This window comes from Chiloscyllium plagiosum, unplaced genomic scaffold (assembly GCF_037043375.1).
Source record: "Chiloscyllium plagiosum isolate Xiang-an unplaced genomic scaffold, Cpla_swu_hap1 HiC_scaffold_2, whole genome shotgun sequence".
Taxonomy (NCBI): domain Eukaryota; kingdom Metazoa; phylum Chordata; class Chondrichthyes; order Orectolobiformes; family Hemiscylliidae; genus Chiloscyllium; species Chiloscyllium plagiosum.
In genome coordinates this window covers 145918199-145933335 of record NW_028270140.1, presented here as the reverse complement: position 1 = coordinate 145933335, position 15137 = coordinate 145918199, and the positions used below count along the sequence as shown (strand labels likewise).

The 15137-nt window shown below is 51.9% G+C and overlaps 1 protein-coding gene across 3 annotated transcripts in view; it reads right to left on the bottom strand.

The window, feature by feature from the left end:
• The window catches only part of LOC122539550 (putative ATP-dependent RNA helicase DDX60), a 167207-nt gene that overhangs the window by 108504 nt on the left and 43566 nt on the right, over positions 1-15137 (bottom strand). For all 3 annotated transcript variants that reach the window (XM_087974154.1, XM_087974160.1, XM_087974161.1), the window contains 2 exons: positions 3610-3762; positions 1417-1558 (listed from right to left, as the gene is read on the bottom strand). In XM_087974154.1, the coding sequence (XP_087830280.1) occupies positions 1417-1558; positions 3610-3762 (295 nt within the window). The remainder of the gene's footprint in view (positions 1-1416; positions 1559-3609; positions 3763-15137) is intronic.

Below are 15137 nucleotides of genomic sequence, written 5' to 3'. Positions count from 1 at the left end.
ACGCTAGGCCACACTTGACTCTTCTGAAGGTGAATGTCCATTTATCTACATCGTATCCAACTCCAGCTCATGCTGGGAAATTGCCATCCATTATAGACCAGAACTAAACACTGTCAGATCCCTGACCTCCAATGAGAATGTTCTTCCATCTTGGATGGGAAATGGAAGGTGGGCAATATTTTAAATGATCGGTGATACTTGTTAACTTTAAGATTCTTGCACGAGTTGCGACACACTGTGTCAGCATCTATTGCCCGTCCTTAAATGCTCAAGAAGTTGGTTCGGAGATGTTTTCTTGAGCCACAGCAGTCCATTAAGTAGTAGGTAGACCCACAGTATAGTGATTTTGACCTGGTCACACTGAAGGATAAGTGAAATATTTCTAAATGAGAATGGTTGTGACTTGGAGGGGAAACTGGCAGAAGGTGGTGTTCCCATGAATCTGCCACCCTTGCCCTTCTCAGTGTTGGTCTAAGGAGCCTTGGTGAGTTATTGCAGTGCATCTCCTGGACGGTAAACACCGACAATTAGCCAATAATATTCTGGAGATCGGAGTCTGAATCCCGCCATGCCAGATGGTGACATTGGAATTTAATGATAATGTGGAATTTGGAGTTTAATGATGACCATGAAACCATACTTGATTGTCCATCTGGTTCTCAAATGTCATTCAAGGAAGGAAATTGGTGTCCTTACCTGGTCTGACCTAATGTGACCCATAGCTATGTAGTTGACTATAAACTGCCCTCTGGGGAGTTAGGAATGGGCCTCACCAATATTCATGAATGTTCCCACATTCCATAAATTATTTTTTGTTTAATTCATTAATGGCTGAGGGTGTTGTTGGCTGGGCCAGCATTTATTGCCCATCCCTAATTGCCCAAAGGACAGTTAATAGTCAACTACATTGCCGTGGGTCTGAAGTCACATGTAGGCCGGACCAGATAAGGCTGTTGGTTTCCATCCCTAGAGGACATTAGGAAACCAGATGGGTTTTTCATGGCAACTGACAATAGATTCATGGTCATCATTAGACTCCCAATTCCAGTTTTCTATCAAATTCAAATTCCAGCATTCATTGTGGGACGTTTCATACCCAAGTCCCCCAAACATTACCTGGGTGTGTGGATTAGTATCCCTCAGCCACTGCCCTCCCTGTGTATAAAGTTAGCTACAAAGTAAGTTTGGAGATGTTAGGGTTTCTCTCCTTAAGCGGGGATTGACAGCAGATCTGATAGAGGTGCAAGATTATGGCCAAGTTGGAGAAGAAAGGCTTTTCCCATTAGATACAAGGAGCAGAGATTCAGCTTTAAGGTTTAGGAGGAAGAGAAACTCAGTGAGTGGGTGGGAGGCGGAGCTCAATGCTTGGGTGGGAAGTAGAGAAGAAATCAGTAACCCAGTGTCTGGGAGATTTACCGGTACAACGTGGCATTTCAGAACACATTTTTGCGACAGTCCTTAACAGACGCCCATCGTTCAGATCACTCAGATAAGTCACGTCAACTTTCCATCCAGTGACCAGCAGTGTTTTCAGAATGCAATATTCTGCCAGTCTTCTCTGCAAAGAAAAGAAGTGATTTCCTGCTGGTTACCAGAATCTGGAGTACACTGTCTGCAGGAAGCAGATTCCATAGGAAGTTGTGAAAGGAAATGCAATAAGGAATTGAACAGAAGGACAGTTTCAGGTCAGGGCTAACAGCAGGGGGTCAGGGGCGGATGAGGTGTCAGTGCGAAGCTCTTTCAGGACAGAAACTTTACCTCTTTAATGAGGATCCCAACCTCATACTTAAAGGTGACGTGAACGCTCCCAGGATCACGAAGGAGATCGACACCTCACTGGCTACTTCTGAGGCTGCAGGCCCAATCAGGAGTCTGCAGACCTAGCAGGGTATCAGTTCCAATGGTGGAGGTAGGCACTGCTATGGCAGGAGGTGCTTGGGGAATGGTGGGCAGAGAGGGTGTGAGGGAAATATCACCCCCCCCCCCCCCCTCAATGGCCCAGAGACCAACCAAACCCCAAGGCCAGCGAGCTGTTGCAAGACACTTCCTGCTGTTGGCTTTCTGTGATATGATCCAAGCAGGAGGCCTGACCTGACCGCAAATGGAAACTTCATTATCCAACAGAGCAATCAGATGCTTCTGGCTAAGGAACTAATACACTTGTGAGACCCCCACCTCTCCCCTCCCCCACCAATGCCACCTCTCTCTGGTATGGTTGTCCAGTTGAGAAGGGGGGGGGGGGGATGGTGTGGTTTTCCCCTATCCTCACAGACATGAATCTCCTCACGTTCCCAATGACAACTACCAGGTTGGAGAGATTTCACCCTCAAAGAGCTGATACATGTGCAATTGTTCAAATGGTCACTCTCAGTGCATCATTTTCACGTGGGTGGTATGGTGGCTCAGCGGTCAGCACTGCTGCTTCCCAATGCCAGGGACCCAGGTTTGATTCCATCCTCAGGCAGCTGTCTGTGTTGGGTTCACATGTTCTCCCTGTGGGTTTCCTTCCACAATCCAACCATGTGCAGGTTGGATGGATTGCCCATGTATCCAGGGATGTGCAGGCTGAGTGGGTTAGCCACGGCAACATGTTGGGTTATAGGGCCTGGGTGGGATGCTCTTTGGAGAATTAGTGTGGACTTGATTGGCCTGTGGGAGCATGGAGCTCCAGTCCTGGAATGGAGCTCCAGTCCTGGCGTGGAGCTCTAATCCTGGCGTGGAGCTCTAGTCCTGGCGTGGAGCTCTAGTCCTGGCACGGAGCTCTGGTCCTGGCACGGAGCTCTGGTCCTGGCACGGAGCTCTGGTCCTGGCACGGAGCTCTGGTCCTGGCACGGAGCTCCGGTCCTGGCGCGGAGCTCCAGTCCTGGAGTGGAGCTCCAGTCCTGGCGTGGAGCTCTAGTCCTGGCGTGGAGCTCTAGTCCTGGCGTGGAGCTCTAGTCCTGGCGTGGAGCTGCTGGAGCTGCTGTCCTGGCGTGGAGCTGTTGTCCTGGCGTGGAGCTGCTGGAGCTGCTGTCCTGGCGTGGAGCTCTAGTCCTGGCGTGGAGCTCTAGTCCTGGCGTGGAGCTCTAGTCCTGGCGTGGAGCTGCTGTCCTGGCCTGGAGCTGTTGTCCTGGCGTGGAGCTGTTGTCCTGGCGTGGAGCTCTTGTCTCTGCATGGCTGTCTAAGCCTCGTTTTCTTGCGTCTCCCGATCCCTGGGGCCGTTAATTGATCTGTGAAGTTACCTCTTTTCCTTTTTATTTATGACTTCTACCATTAGCTTGGGTACCGCACTGTGGTGACATGTAAAAGATTTCATTGTCTTCTTTTTGGAAAAATACACGTGACAATAACTCGCTGTTCTGTTATCTCAGGAAAGATGTTGTTAACATCACGGGAATGCAACATAAGTTTAGCAGATCTGTACATGGGTTGGTGGGACTACCCTATGAAGAGAGATTGGGCCTGTTGTCTGTCGAGGTTTAAAGATCTGATTGAAACCAACAAAATATGAAAGCGATAGACAGGTCAGATACAGTTAAGCTGTAAGTTGAGAACCAGGGAGAACAATTTAAAAGTAAGGGGAGATGCTATTTACCCCATTACTGTGTTTTGTCCAGTGCCAGCACTTACCTGCAATAAGAAGTGGTCAGCAAAATCAGTCCACGGAAAATCTTTTTGGAGGGCTCTGTGGGATAAGGGTAGATTACGTAGCAGTGTCACATGGAGGCAGTATATCCTGCATAGGTCTGCTGCAGACTGAACAGCCAATTCGTTGCGTCCTTCCTGTTTCGAACACACAAGCAAGAGCAGTTGAAACTGAGTTCAATGTCCACCTCACCCTTTATAGAAGATGGTTCCAATGTAAATGTTCCTGTCCATCCACCATTAACAATAAAAGAGATGCAATCTGACCGCTCCCTCAGCTCACACATTGCCATTATCCGATGTTAAAGTGAACCCCACAAGTGACACCTCTATTGCAATCCGCCTGGATACAAAGGACCGATCTGAATGACACATTCATGGAGATATTCTGCGGCTTTGCAGGGAATGACCGCTTGATCTCCGCCTCATGTTTCTTGGAAAGTCTCACCCCCACACACACACACAGCAGTTCCAAGTCCCACCAACTTTCCACTCGGACCAACTCAGTTTCACAAGGGGGCGCTCTGTGGGAAGAACTGCGCAGGTGTCAAATGGAATTCACTGGAGATCTTGTGGAAGGCAAGCAACCCATGCAGCCCATCACATCCATGCCAGCCTAATCATTTATTTTGAAGCCACCTCCTTTATGTAGTCTTAGGCTCGGACATCACTGGAAAAGGTGACCAAAATTGCCAACCCTCAGTTGCTTTCTGAAGGTGGCGACAGGGGAAGTTTTTATTAGGAACATGGGAATTATTTGGCCACGATCCATCTGAGTCAAGATTAGTGTAGCGCTGGAAAAGCACAACAGGTCAGGCAGCATCCGAGGAGCAGGAGAATCAACGTTTCAGGCAAAAACCTTTAATCAGGAATGAGGCTGGGAGCCTTGGGGTGGGGGGGAAGAGATAAATGGGAGGGTGGGTGGGGCTGGGGGGGGGGGAAGGTAGCTGAGAGTGCAGCATGTGGATGGAGGTGGGGGTAAAGGTGATAGGTCGGGGAGGAGGATGGAGCAGATTGGTGGAAAGGAAAATTGACAAGTGGGACAGGTCATGAGGGTGGTGCTACAGGGCAGAGGAGATGACTCGGGGGGGGGGGGGGTGCAGTGAGGGAGATACTGAGATTCTTATTGACACAGGAGGAGAACTTCTTCAAGGTAGTTGGAAGAGGATGGTCTCTATGAAGTTGAGGACACTAGGGGACTTTAATACAGATAATACCCTGGAATAAAATGCTGATCATGTGAGCACTACTAATCTGAGTCACTAATGTCCTTAAGGGAAGGAAATCTGCCGTCATTATCTGGCCTGGCCTACATGTGACTCCTGACCCACCAATGTGGTTGACTTGAATAAAAGAAATGTGGATGCCGCAAATCAGAAACAAAAACAGAACATAGAACAGAAAACAATACAGCACAGAAGATGCCCTTCGACCCTTGATGTTGCACCGGCCTGAGAACTATTGTCAGCTCGTTCCCCTATCCCATCATCATCCATGTGCTTATCTAAGGATTGTTTAAATCTCCCTAATGAGGCTGAGTTGACTACATTAGCAGGTAGAGTATTCCACGCCCTTACCACTCTCTGAGTAAAGAACATGCCCCTGATGTCTGTCTTACATCTGACACCCCTCAATTTGTAGTTATGGCCCCTCGTACAAGCTGACGTCATCATCCTAGGAAAAAGTCTTTCACGGTCTACCCTATCTAATCTCTAATCATCTTTTATGTCTCTATCAAATCCCCTCTTAGCCTTCTTCTTTCCAATGAGAACAGACCCAAGTCTCTCAGCCTTTCCTCATAAGACCTGCCCTTCAGACCAGGCAACATCCTGGTAAATCTCCTCTGCACCTTTTCCAATGTTCCACATCCTTCCAGTAATGGGGTGACCAGAACTGTACACAATATTCCTAGTGTGGCCGCACCAGAGTTTTGTATAGTTGCAGCATGATATTGCGGTTCCGGAACTCAATCCCTCTACCTATGAAACCTAACACACCGTATGCCTTCTTAATTGCTGGAAAAGCTCAGCAGGTCTGGCAGCATCTCTGGAGAGAAATCAAAGTTAACATTTCAGGTCTGGTGGCCCTTCCTCAGAACTGATGGTAGCTCAGAAAATGTGAGTTTATAGGCAGGGGGTTAGTAAGGAATAAACAGTAGGTGGGGATAGAGCCCGAAGAGAGAGAGGAAGTGTCGGACAGACGAAGAAGTGGATAACGATCTGGTTTGGATGGTGAATAACTGTTAATGGGGATTGTTAATGACTAATAACAGGTAGTGTGTAATGGCAGGCTTTGTGTGATAACAAGGCTTGGTGTGTGGGGTAGGAAGCTAATACATGGGGGAGGTCAAGCCCCAAGTTATTGAACTCGATATTGAATCCAAGAGGCTGCAGGGTTCCCAAGTGGAAAATAAGGTGTTGTTCCCCCACCTTGCACTGAGCTTCATTGGAGCACGGCAGCAAGCCGGAGACAGAGATGTTGCCGGGGACCAGGGTGCTGTGTTAAAATGTCAGCAACTGGAAGCTCAGCGTCTTTGTTGAAGGCAGAGCATTGATGTTCTGCAAAGCGGTCACCCAATCTAAACTTCACTTCCCCAATGGAAAGCAGGCCACAGAGAGTCATAGAGTCATAGAGATGGACAGCATTGGGAGCAGCGATTGTAGTAGACTAGACTGTGTTAGGTGCTGCTTCACCTGGACGGTGTGTTTGGGCCATTGCACACTGAGCAGGGAGGAAGTAAATGCACAGGTGTTACCACCCCAGCGGTGGCAGGGGAAGGTGCTGTGGGGCTGTGGAGGAAGCACTTGGTGCCCTCCAGGGAGTAAATGCTAGCGCAACATGTTTTGTGAATGAATAGGTGGGAGGATTTGAAAACGAGGAGCAGGGCGGTGGGGTTGATAGCTGGATGGTGGCCATGCGGTAAGTTGGCGGGAATGTAGGACACACCATCCAGAGCTCCACTACTCCGCCCGTTCCTCTTCTCCTTTCTTTTTTGTCTTCATTCTCTTCCCTCCCGTCTCTCAGCCTCGGACTACCCAGCCCTGCCCTCCCACTGCCAGCCTCTGAAGTGAAGACAGCAGCAAGCCGTGGGAATGCCAGTGTTCCAGGGCAGAATGGAGGGGAGTGGTCTGGTGTGGAGTGGGGGGTGTGGTGTCCTAGTGCAGAATGGAGGGTAGTGGTCCGGTGTGGAGTGGGGGGTGTGGTGTCCCAGTGCAGAATGGAGGGGAGTGGTCCGGTGTAGAGTGGAGTGGGGGGTGTAGTGTTCCAGTGCAGAATGGAGGGCAGTGGTCTAGTGTGGTGTACTGCTCCAGAGCAGAATGGAGGGGAGTGGTCCGGTGTGGATTGGGGGGGGCTGTACTGTTCCAGTGCAAATGGAGGGTAGTGGTCCAGTGTGGAGTGAGGGGTGTTGTGTTCCAGTGCAAATGGAGGGTAGTGGTCCAGTGTGGATTGGGGGGGCTGTACTGTTCCAGTGCAAATGGAGGGTAGTGGTCCAGTGTGGAGCGAGGGGTGTTGTGTTCCAGTACAGAATGGAGGGTAGTGGTCACATGTGGAGTGGGGGGTGTAGTGTTCCTGAGCAGAATGTAGGGGAGTGGTCCGGTGTGGAGTGGGGGGAGTAGTGTCCCCGTTGCAGAATGGAGAGGAGTGGTCACGTGTGGAGTTGGGGTTATTGTGCTCCAGTGCAGAATTGCTGTTAGTGGTCCGTTGTGGAGTGGGGGGTGTAGTGTTCCAAAGCAGAATGGAGGGGAGTGGTCACGTGTGGTGTGGGGGCGGGGGGGGGGGGGGGTGTACTGTTCCAGTGCTGAATGGAGGGTAGTGGTCCAGTGTTGGGTGGGGGGTGTACTGTTCCAGTGCTGAATGGAGGGTAGTGGTCCGGTGTGGAATGGGGTGGGGGGGTGTTGTGCTCTAGTGCACAATGGTGGGGAGTGGTCTGGTGTGGAGTGGGGGTGTACTGTTCCAGAGCAGAATAGGGCGACTGGTCCGGTGTGGAATGTGGGGTGTACTGTTCCAGAGCAGAATGGAGGGCTGTGGTCTGGTGTGGAGTGGGGGGTGCCGTGTTCCAGAGCAGAGTGGAGGGTAGTGTTCTGGTGTGGAGTGGGGTGTGCAGTGTTCCAGTGCAAAATGGTGGGTAGTGGTCCGGTGTGGAGTGGGGGTGTGTAGTGTTCCAGAGCAGAATTGCCGGTAGTGGTCCAGTGTGGAGTGGGGGTGTGGTGTCCCAGTGCAGAATGGAGGGTTGTGGTCCGGTGTGGAGTGGGGGGGTGTGGTGTCCCAGTGCAGAATGAGGGGAGTGTTCCGGTGTGGAGTGGGGGGGTGTGGTGTCCCAGTGGAGAATGAGGGGAGTGGTCCGGTGTGGAGTGGGGGGTGTGGTGTCCCAGTGCAGAATGGAGGGTAGTGATCCGGTGTGGAGTGGGGGGGTGTGGTGTCCCAGTGCAGAATGGAGGGGAGTGGTCCGGTGTGGAGTGGAGTGGGGGGTGTAGTGTTCCAGTGCAGAATGGAAGGCAGTGGTCTAGTGTGGTGTGGGGTGGGGTGTACTGCTCCAGAGCAGAATGGAGGGGAGTGGTCTGGTGCGGAGTGGGGGGTTGTACTGATCCAGTGCAAATGGAGGGTAGTGGTCCAGTGTGGAGTGGGAGGTGTTGTGTTCCAGTACAGAATGGAGGGTAGTGGTCCGGTGTGGAGTGCGGGGTGTAGTGTTCCTGAGCAGAATGTAGGGGAATGGTCCGGTGTGGAGTGGGGGGAGTAGTGTTCCAAAGCAGAATGGAGGGGAGTGGTCACGTGTGGTGTGGCGGGGGGGTGTACTGTTCCAGTGCTGAATGGAGGGTACTGGTCCAGTGTTGGGTGGGGGGGTGTACTGTTCCAGTGCTGAATGGAGGGTAGTGGTCCGGTGTGGAATGGGGGGTTGGGTGGGGGTGTCGTGCTCTAGTGCACAATGGTGGGGAGTGGTCTGGTGTGGATTGGGGGTGTACTGTTCCAGAGCAGAATAGGGCGACTGGTCCGGTGTGGAATGTGGGGTGTACTGTTCCAGAGCAGAATGGAGGGCTGTGGTCTGGTGTGGAGTGGGGTGTGTAGTCTTCCAGTGCAGAATGGAGGGAAGTGGTCCGGTGTGGAGTGGGGGGGCGAAGTGTTCTAGAGCAGAATGGAGGGTGGTGGTCCAGTGTTGAGTGGGGGGGATGTAGTGTCCCAGAGCAGAATAGAGGGTAGTGCTCCAGTGTAGAGTTGGGGGGTGTAGTGTTCCAGAGCAGAATGGAGGGTAGTGGTCCAGTGTGAAGTGAGGGTTGTAGTATCCAAGTGCAGAAGGGTGGGTAGTGGTCCGGTGTGGAGTGGGGGATGCACTGTTGCGGAGCAGAATTGGGAGAAGTGGTCGGGTGTGGAATGGTGTGTGTAGTGTTCCATTGCAGAGAGGAGGGTAGTGGTCCGGTGTGGAGTGGGGGGTGTCGTGTTCCAGAGCAGAGTGGAGGGTAGTGTTCTGGTGTGGAGTGGGGGGTGCAGTGTTCCAGTGCAGAATGGTGGGTAGTGGTCCGGTGTGGAGTGGGGGGTGTGGTGTTCCAGAGCAGAATGGAGGGTAGTGTTCCGGTGTGGAGTGGGGGGTGTGGTGTTCCAGAGCAGAGTGGAGGGTAGTGTTCTGGTGTGGAGTGGGGGGTGCAGTGTTCCAGGGCAGGATGGAGGGTAGTGGTTTGGTGTGGAGTGGGTTGTGTAGTGTTCCAGGGCAGGATGGAGGGTAGTGGTCCGGTGTGGAGTGGGGGGGTTGTAGTATCCAAGTGCAGAATGGAGGATAGTAGTCCGGTGTGGAGTGGGGGGGTGCACTGTTCCGGAGCAGAATGGAGAGTAGTGGTCGGGTGTGGAGTGGGGGGTGTAGTGTTCCATTGCAGAATGGTGGGTAGTGGTCTGGTGTGGAGTGGGGGATGTAGTGTTCCAGAGTAAATTGGAGGGGAGTGGTCCGGTGTGGAGTGGGGGGTGTAGTGTTCCAGAGTAAATTGGAGGGGAGTGGTCCGGTGTGGAGTGGGGGGTGTAGTGTTCCAGTGCAGAATGGAGGGTAGTGGTCTGGTGTAGAGTTGGGGGAGTGTAGTGTTCCAGAGCAGAATGGAAGGTAGTGGTCTGGTGTAGTTGGGGGAGTGTAGTGTTCCAGAGCAGAATGGAAGGTAGTGGTCTGGTGTAGTTGGGGGAGTGTAGTGTTCCAGAGCAGAATGGAGGGTAGTGGTCCGGTGTGAAGTGGGGGGTTGTAGTATCCAACTGCGGAAGGGAGGTTAGTGGTCCAGTGTGGAGTGGGGGGATGCACTGTTGCTGAGCAGAATTGGGAGAAGTGGTCGGGTGTGGAATGGTGTGTGTAGTGTTCCATTGCAGAGAGGGGGGTAGTGGTCCGGTGTGAAGTGGGGGTGTGTGGTATTCCAGAGCAGATTTGCCGGTAGTGGTCTGGTGTGGAGTGGGGGGCGAAGTGTTCCAGAGCAGAATGGAGGGTAGTGGTCCGGTGTGGAGTGGGGGGTGTAGTGTTCCAGAGCAGAATGGAGGGTTGTGGTCCAGTGTGGAATGGGGGGTGTAGTGTTCCAATGCAGAATGGAGGGTAGTAGTCCGGTGTGGAGTGGGGGGTGTAGTGTTCCGGAGCAGAATGGAGGGTAGTGGTCCAGTGTGGAGTAGGGGGGTGCACTTTTCCACTGCAGAATGGAGGGTAGTGGTCCGGTGTGCAGTATGGCGGTGTAGTGTTCCAGAGCAGAATGGAGGGTCCTGGTCCGGTGTAGAGTGGGGGGATGTAGTGTTCCAGAGCAGAATGGAGGGTAGTGGTCCAGTGAGGAGTGGTGTGTTGTAGTATCCAAGTGCAGAAGGGTGGGTAGTGGTCCGGTGTGGAGTGGGGGGATGCACTGTTGCGGAGCAGAATTGGGAGAAGTGGTCGGGTGTGGAATGGTGTGTGTAGTGTTCCATTGCAGAGAGGAGGGTAGTGGTCCGGTGTGGAGTATGGGGTGTCGTGTTCCAGAGCAGAGTGGAGGGTAGTGTTCTGGTGTGGAGTGGGGGGTGCAGTGTTCCAGAGCAGAATGTAGGGGAGTGGTCTGGTGTGGAGTGGGGGGTCCAGTGTTCCAGAGCAGAATGGAGGGTAGTGGTCCGGTGTGGAGTGGGTTGTGTAGTGTTCCAGGGCAGAATGGAGGGTAGTGGTCTGGTGTGGAGTCGTGGATGTAGTGTTCCAGAGCAGAATGGAGTGGAGTGGTCCGGTGTGGAGTGGGGGGGTGTAGTGTTCCAGTGCAGAATTGCCGGTAGTGGTCCAGTGTTGAGTGGGGGGGTGGGGTGTAGTGTTCCAGTGCAGAATGGTGGCCGGGTATCCAGTGTAGAGTAGGGGGGTGTAGTGTTCCAGAGCAGAATGGAGGGTGGTGGTCCAGTGTGAATTGGGGGGTTGTAGTATCCAAGTGCAGAAGGGAGGGTAGTAGTCCGGTGTGGAGTGGGGGGACACTGTTCCGGAGCAGAATGGAGAGTAGTGGTCGGGTGTGGAGTGGTGTGTGTAGCGTTCCATTGCAGAGAGGAGGTTTGTGGTCCGGTGTCATAGTGGGGGGTGTAGTGTTCCAGTGCAGAATGGAGGGTAGTGGTCCGCTGTGGAGTGGGGGGGGGGGGTGTAGTGTTCCAGTGCAGAACAGAAGGTAGTGGTCCAGTGTGGAGTGGGGGTTTGTAGCGATCCCTTGCGGAATGGAGGGTAGTGGTCCGGTGTGGAGTGGGGGGGGATGTGCTGATCCATTGCAGAATGGAGGGTAGTGGTCCGGTGTTGAGTGGGGGGTGTCGTTCTCCAGTGCAGAATGGAGGAAAGTGGTCCAGTGTGGAGTGGGGTGGGCTGTCGTGTTGCAGAGCAGAATGGAGAGGAGTGGTCCGGTGTGGAGTAGGGGGGTGTAATTTTCCAGAGCACAATGGAGGGTAGTGGTCTGGTGTGGAGTGGGGTGGTGGTCTAGTGCCAAGCAGGGGCTCCAGTGGTTAGGCCATGTTGAGGTCACCTATGCTGATCTGCTGTGGAGAACCCTTGGACAGAGACTGGCAATCAAGAATCCATCTACCGCTGCCGTGAAAATATTTAAAAATTCTTCATCCAGTGCCTTTTGAGGATAGCAATTAAATGTATTTCCACATCACTGTTTTAAATGGGTTGGCCTCTCTCTTTTTTAATCTCCGACACCTATTTCTAGATGCTGCTGCAGGAGGGAACAGCATCGCTCCATCAGAAACAAAAACAGAAATTGCTGGAACAACTCAGGAGGTCTGGCAGCATCTGTGGAGAGAAATCAAAGTTATCATTTCAGGTCTGGTGATCCTTCCTCAGAAGATTACATCCAGCCAGTCAAGTCCCCGCAGGGTGCTGGATGTTTCAATTAGGTCACCTCTGACTTTGAAACTCCACAAGACCATAAAATGAAGGATTCTAGATTAGAGTGATGCTGGAAGAGCACAGCAGATCAGGCAGCATCCGAGGAGCAGGAAAATTGACATTTCGGACAAAAGCCCATCATCAGGAATACAGGCAGAGAGCCTGAAGCGTGGAGAGATAAGTGAGAGGAGGGTGGGGGTGGGGAGAAAGTAGCATAGAGTACAATGGGTGAGTGGGGGAGGGGATGAAGGTCATAGGTCAGGGAGGAGAGGGTGGAGTGGATAGGTGGAAAAGGAGATAGGCAGGTCGGACAGGTCCGGACAAGTCATGGGGACAGTGCTGAGGTGGAAGTTTGGAACTAGGGTGAGGTGGGGGGAGGGGAAATGAGGAAACTGTTGAAATCCACATTGATGCCCTGGGGTTGAAGTGTTCCGAGGCGGAAGATGAGGCGTTCTTCCTCCAGGGGTCTGGTGGTGAGGGAGCGGCGGTGAAGGAGGCCCAGGACCTCCATGTCCTCGGCAGAGTGGGAGGGGGAGTTGAAATGTTGGGCCACGGGGCGGTGTGGTTGATTGGTGCGGGTGTCCTGGAGATGTTCCCTAAAGCGCTCTGCGAGGAGGCGCCCAGTCTCCCCAATGTAGAGGAGACCCCATCGGGAGCAACGGATGCAATAAATGATATTAGTGGATGTGCAGGTAAAACTTTGATGGATGTGGAAGGCTCCTTTAGGGCCTTGGATGGAGGTGAGGGAGGAGGTGTGGGCGCAGGTTTTATAGTTCCTGCGGTGGCAGGGGAAGGTGCCAGGATGGGAAGGTGGGTTGTAGGGGGGCGTGGACCTGACCAGGTAATCACGGAGGGAATGGTCTTTGCGATGAAGGAGCAGAATTAAACCGTTCGGCCTGTCGAGTCCACTCCACCATGCAATCATGGCTGATGTGTTTCTGAACTGAAAATGTGTTGCTGGAAAAGCGCAGCAGGTCAGGCAGCATCCAAGGAGCAGGAGAATTGACGTTTCGGGCATGAGCCCTTCTTCAGGAATCAGTCTGTCTTAAGGACATTCAATGACTTGGCCTCCACAGCTCTCTGTGGCAATAGTTTCCACAGATTTACCCCCCTCTGGCTGAAGAAGTTCCTCCTCATCTCAGTTCTAAAGGGTCATCCCTTCAGCCTGAGGCTGTGCCCTGGGTCCTAATGTCTCCTCTTGGTGGAAACATCTTCTCCATGTCCACTCTATCCAGGCCTCTCAGTGTTCTACACGTTTCAATCAGATCCTTGTCATCTTTCTAAACTCCATTGAGTACAGAATCCTCAACCGCCCTATATATGACAAGCCCTTCATTTTTGAGCTTATTCTTGTAAACTTCCTCTGGACCTGTTCCATCAGAGAAGGTACAGAAGCCTGAACACACACACACACCAGCCGGTTTTGTAACAGTTTCTACCCTACTGTTGTTAGAATACTGAATGGACTCACGAACTCTTAACAGTCGCCTGTACCTGTGTTTTTGTTTTTGCTGCTGTTTACCTATTATTTACTTATCCATGCTACAAAGCTTTTCACTGTGCCTCGGTACATGTGACAATAAATTCAACTCAATCCAATTCAAATCCAAGCACAGCACATCCTTTCTTAGATATGGGGCCCAAAACTGCTCATGATATTCCGAATGCAGTCTGACCACAGCCTTCCATAGCCTCAGATTTTGTACATCCCTGTTTTTGTATTCTAGCCTTCTCGGACTGAATGCTAATATTGCATTTGCCTTCCTAATTGCCAAGTGAACCTATATGTTAACTCTCAAGAGAGTCTGAACTAGAAATCCCAAGTCCCTTTGTGCTTCAGATTTCCAAAGCCTTTCCCCATTTAGAAAATAGACTATGCCTCAATTCACAGCAACAATAGAATGCCAACTGTGTGGGAATAGAAGGTGAGGGAGAACGTGAGGACGGCAGATGCTGGAGATCAGAGTCAAAAAGTGTGGTGCTGGAAAAGCGCAGGAATGTTCCTGATGAAGAGCTTATGCTTGAAATGTCAACCTTCCTGCCCCTCAGATGCTGCCTGACCGGCTGTGCTTTTCCAGCACCACACTTTTTGAAACAGGCCATTCGGCCCAACTGGCTCATACCAACCCCAAACAGCATCCCACTCAGACCCATCCCCCTAATCTATATTTCCCATGGGGAGAAAGTGAGGACTGCAGATGCTGGCGATCAGAGCTGAAAAATGTGTTGCTGGAAAAGCGCAGCAGGTCAGGCAGCATCCAGGGAACAGGAGAATCGACGTTTCGGGCATAAACATTCGGGCATTCCGGAAGAAGGGCAACACATTTTCAGCTATATTTTCCATGGTTAACCCACCTAACCTGCACATCCCTGGACACAATGGGCAATTTCCCATGGCCAATCCATCCTAACCTGCACATCTTTGGACTGTGGGAGGAAACCGGAGCATCCAGAGGAAACCCACACAGACACAGGGAGCATGTGCAAACTCCACACAGACAGTCACCCGAGGCTGGAATCAAACCCAGGTCCCCTGGTGCTGTGAGGCAGCAGTGCTAACCACTGAGCCACCGTGGCGCCCATCTTCCTATCGAAGTGCATAACCTAACACTATCCCACACTGTAACCCACCTGACACCTTTTTGCCCGCTCTTCTAACTTCCACGTCCTCCTGCAGCCCCTCCCCTGCACCCTCAGCAGTACTTCTACCTTCGCCTGTCACTGAGGCCAAACCTGTCTAGCCTTTCCTCAGAAGGCAATCTGCTGGTTCCAAGTATTAGTCTAGACATCCTTGTCTGCACTGGTTCTGACTCTTCATTCTACGGGTGACCAGTACTAGGTGCAGTACTCCCTGTGCGGATTGAATCCCACCATGGTAATGAAATTGGAATTCAATCTGGATTGCTAAGGTCCTTTATGGAAGGAAGTCTGCCATCCTTACAAGGATGTGGTCTACATGTGACTCCAGACCAAAATGGATGCTTCTGAGCAGTTAGGGATGGACAATAAATGCTGGCCCAGCCTGGGATGCCCATGTTCCATGAATTAATTGAATGAATGACATTTTCCACGAACATGTGAATGTGGTTTCAACCTCTTAAAGCCAGTTATCCATCCAGGAAGCCAACCACTCCTTGAGGAACTTCTTGGTCCAAAAATATTTCTCAATAATTACAGGTCTCGAAAG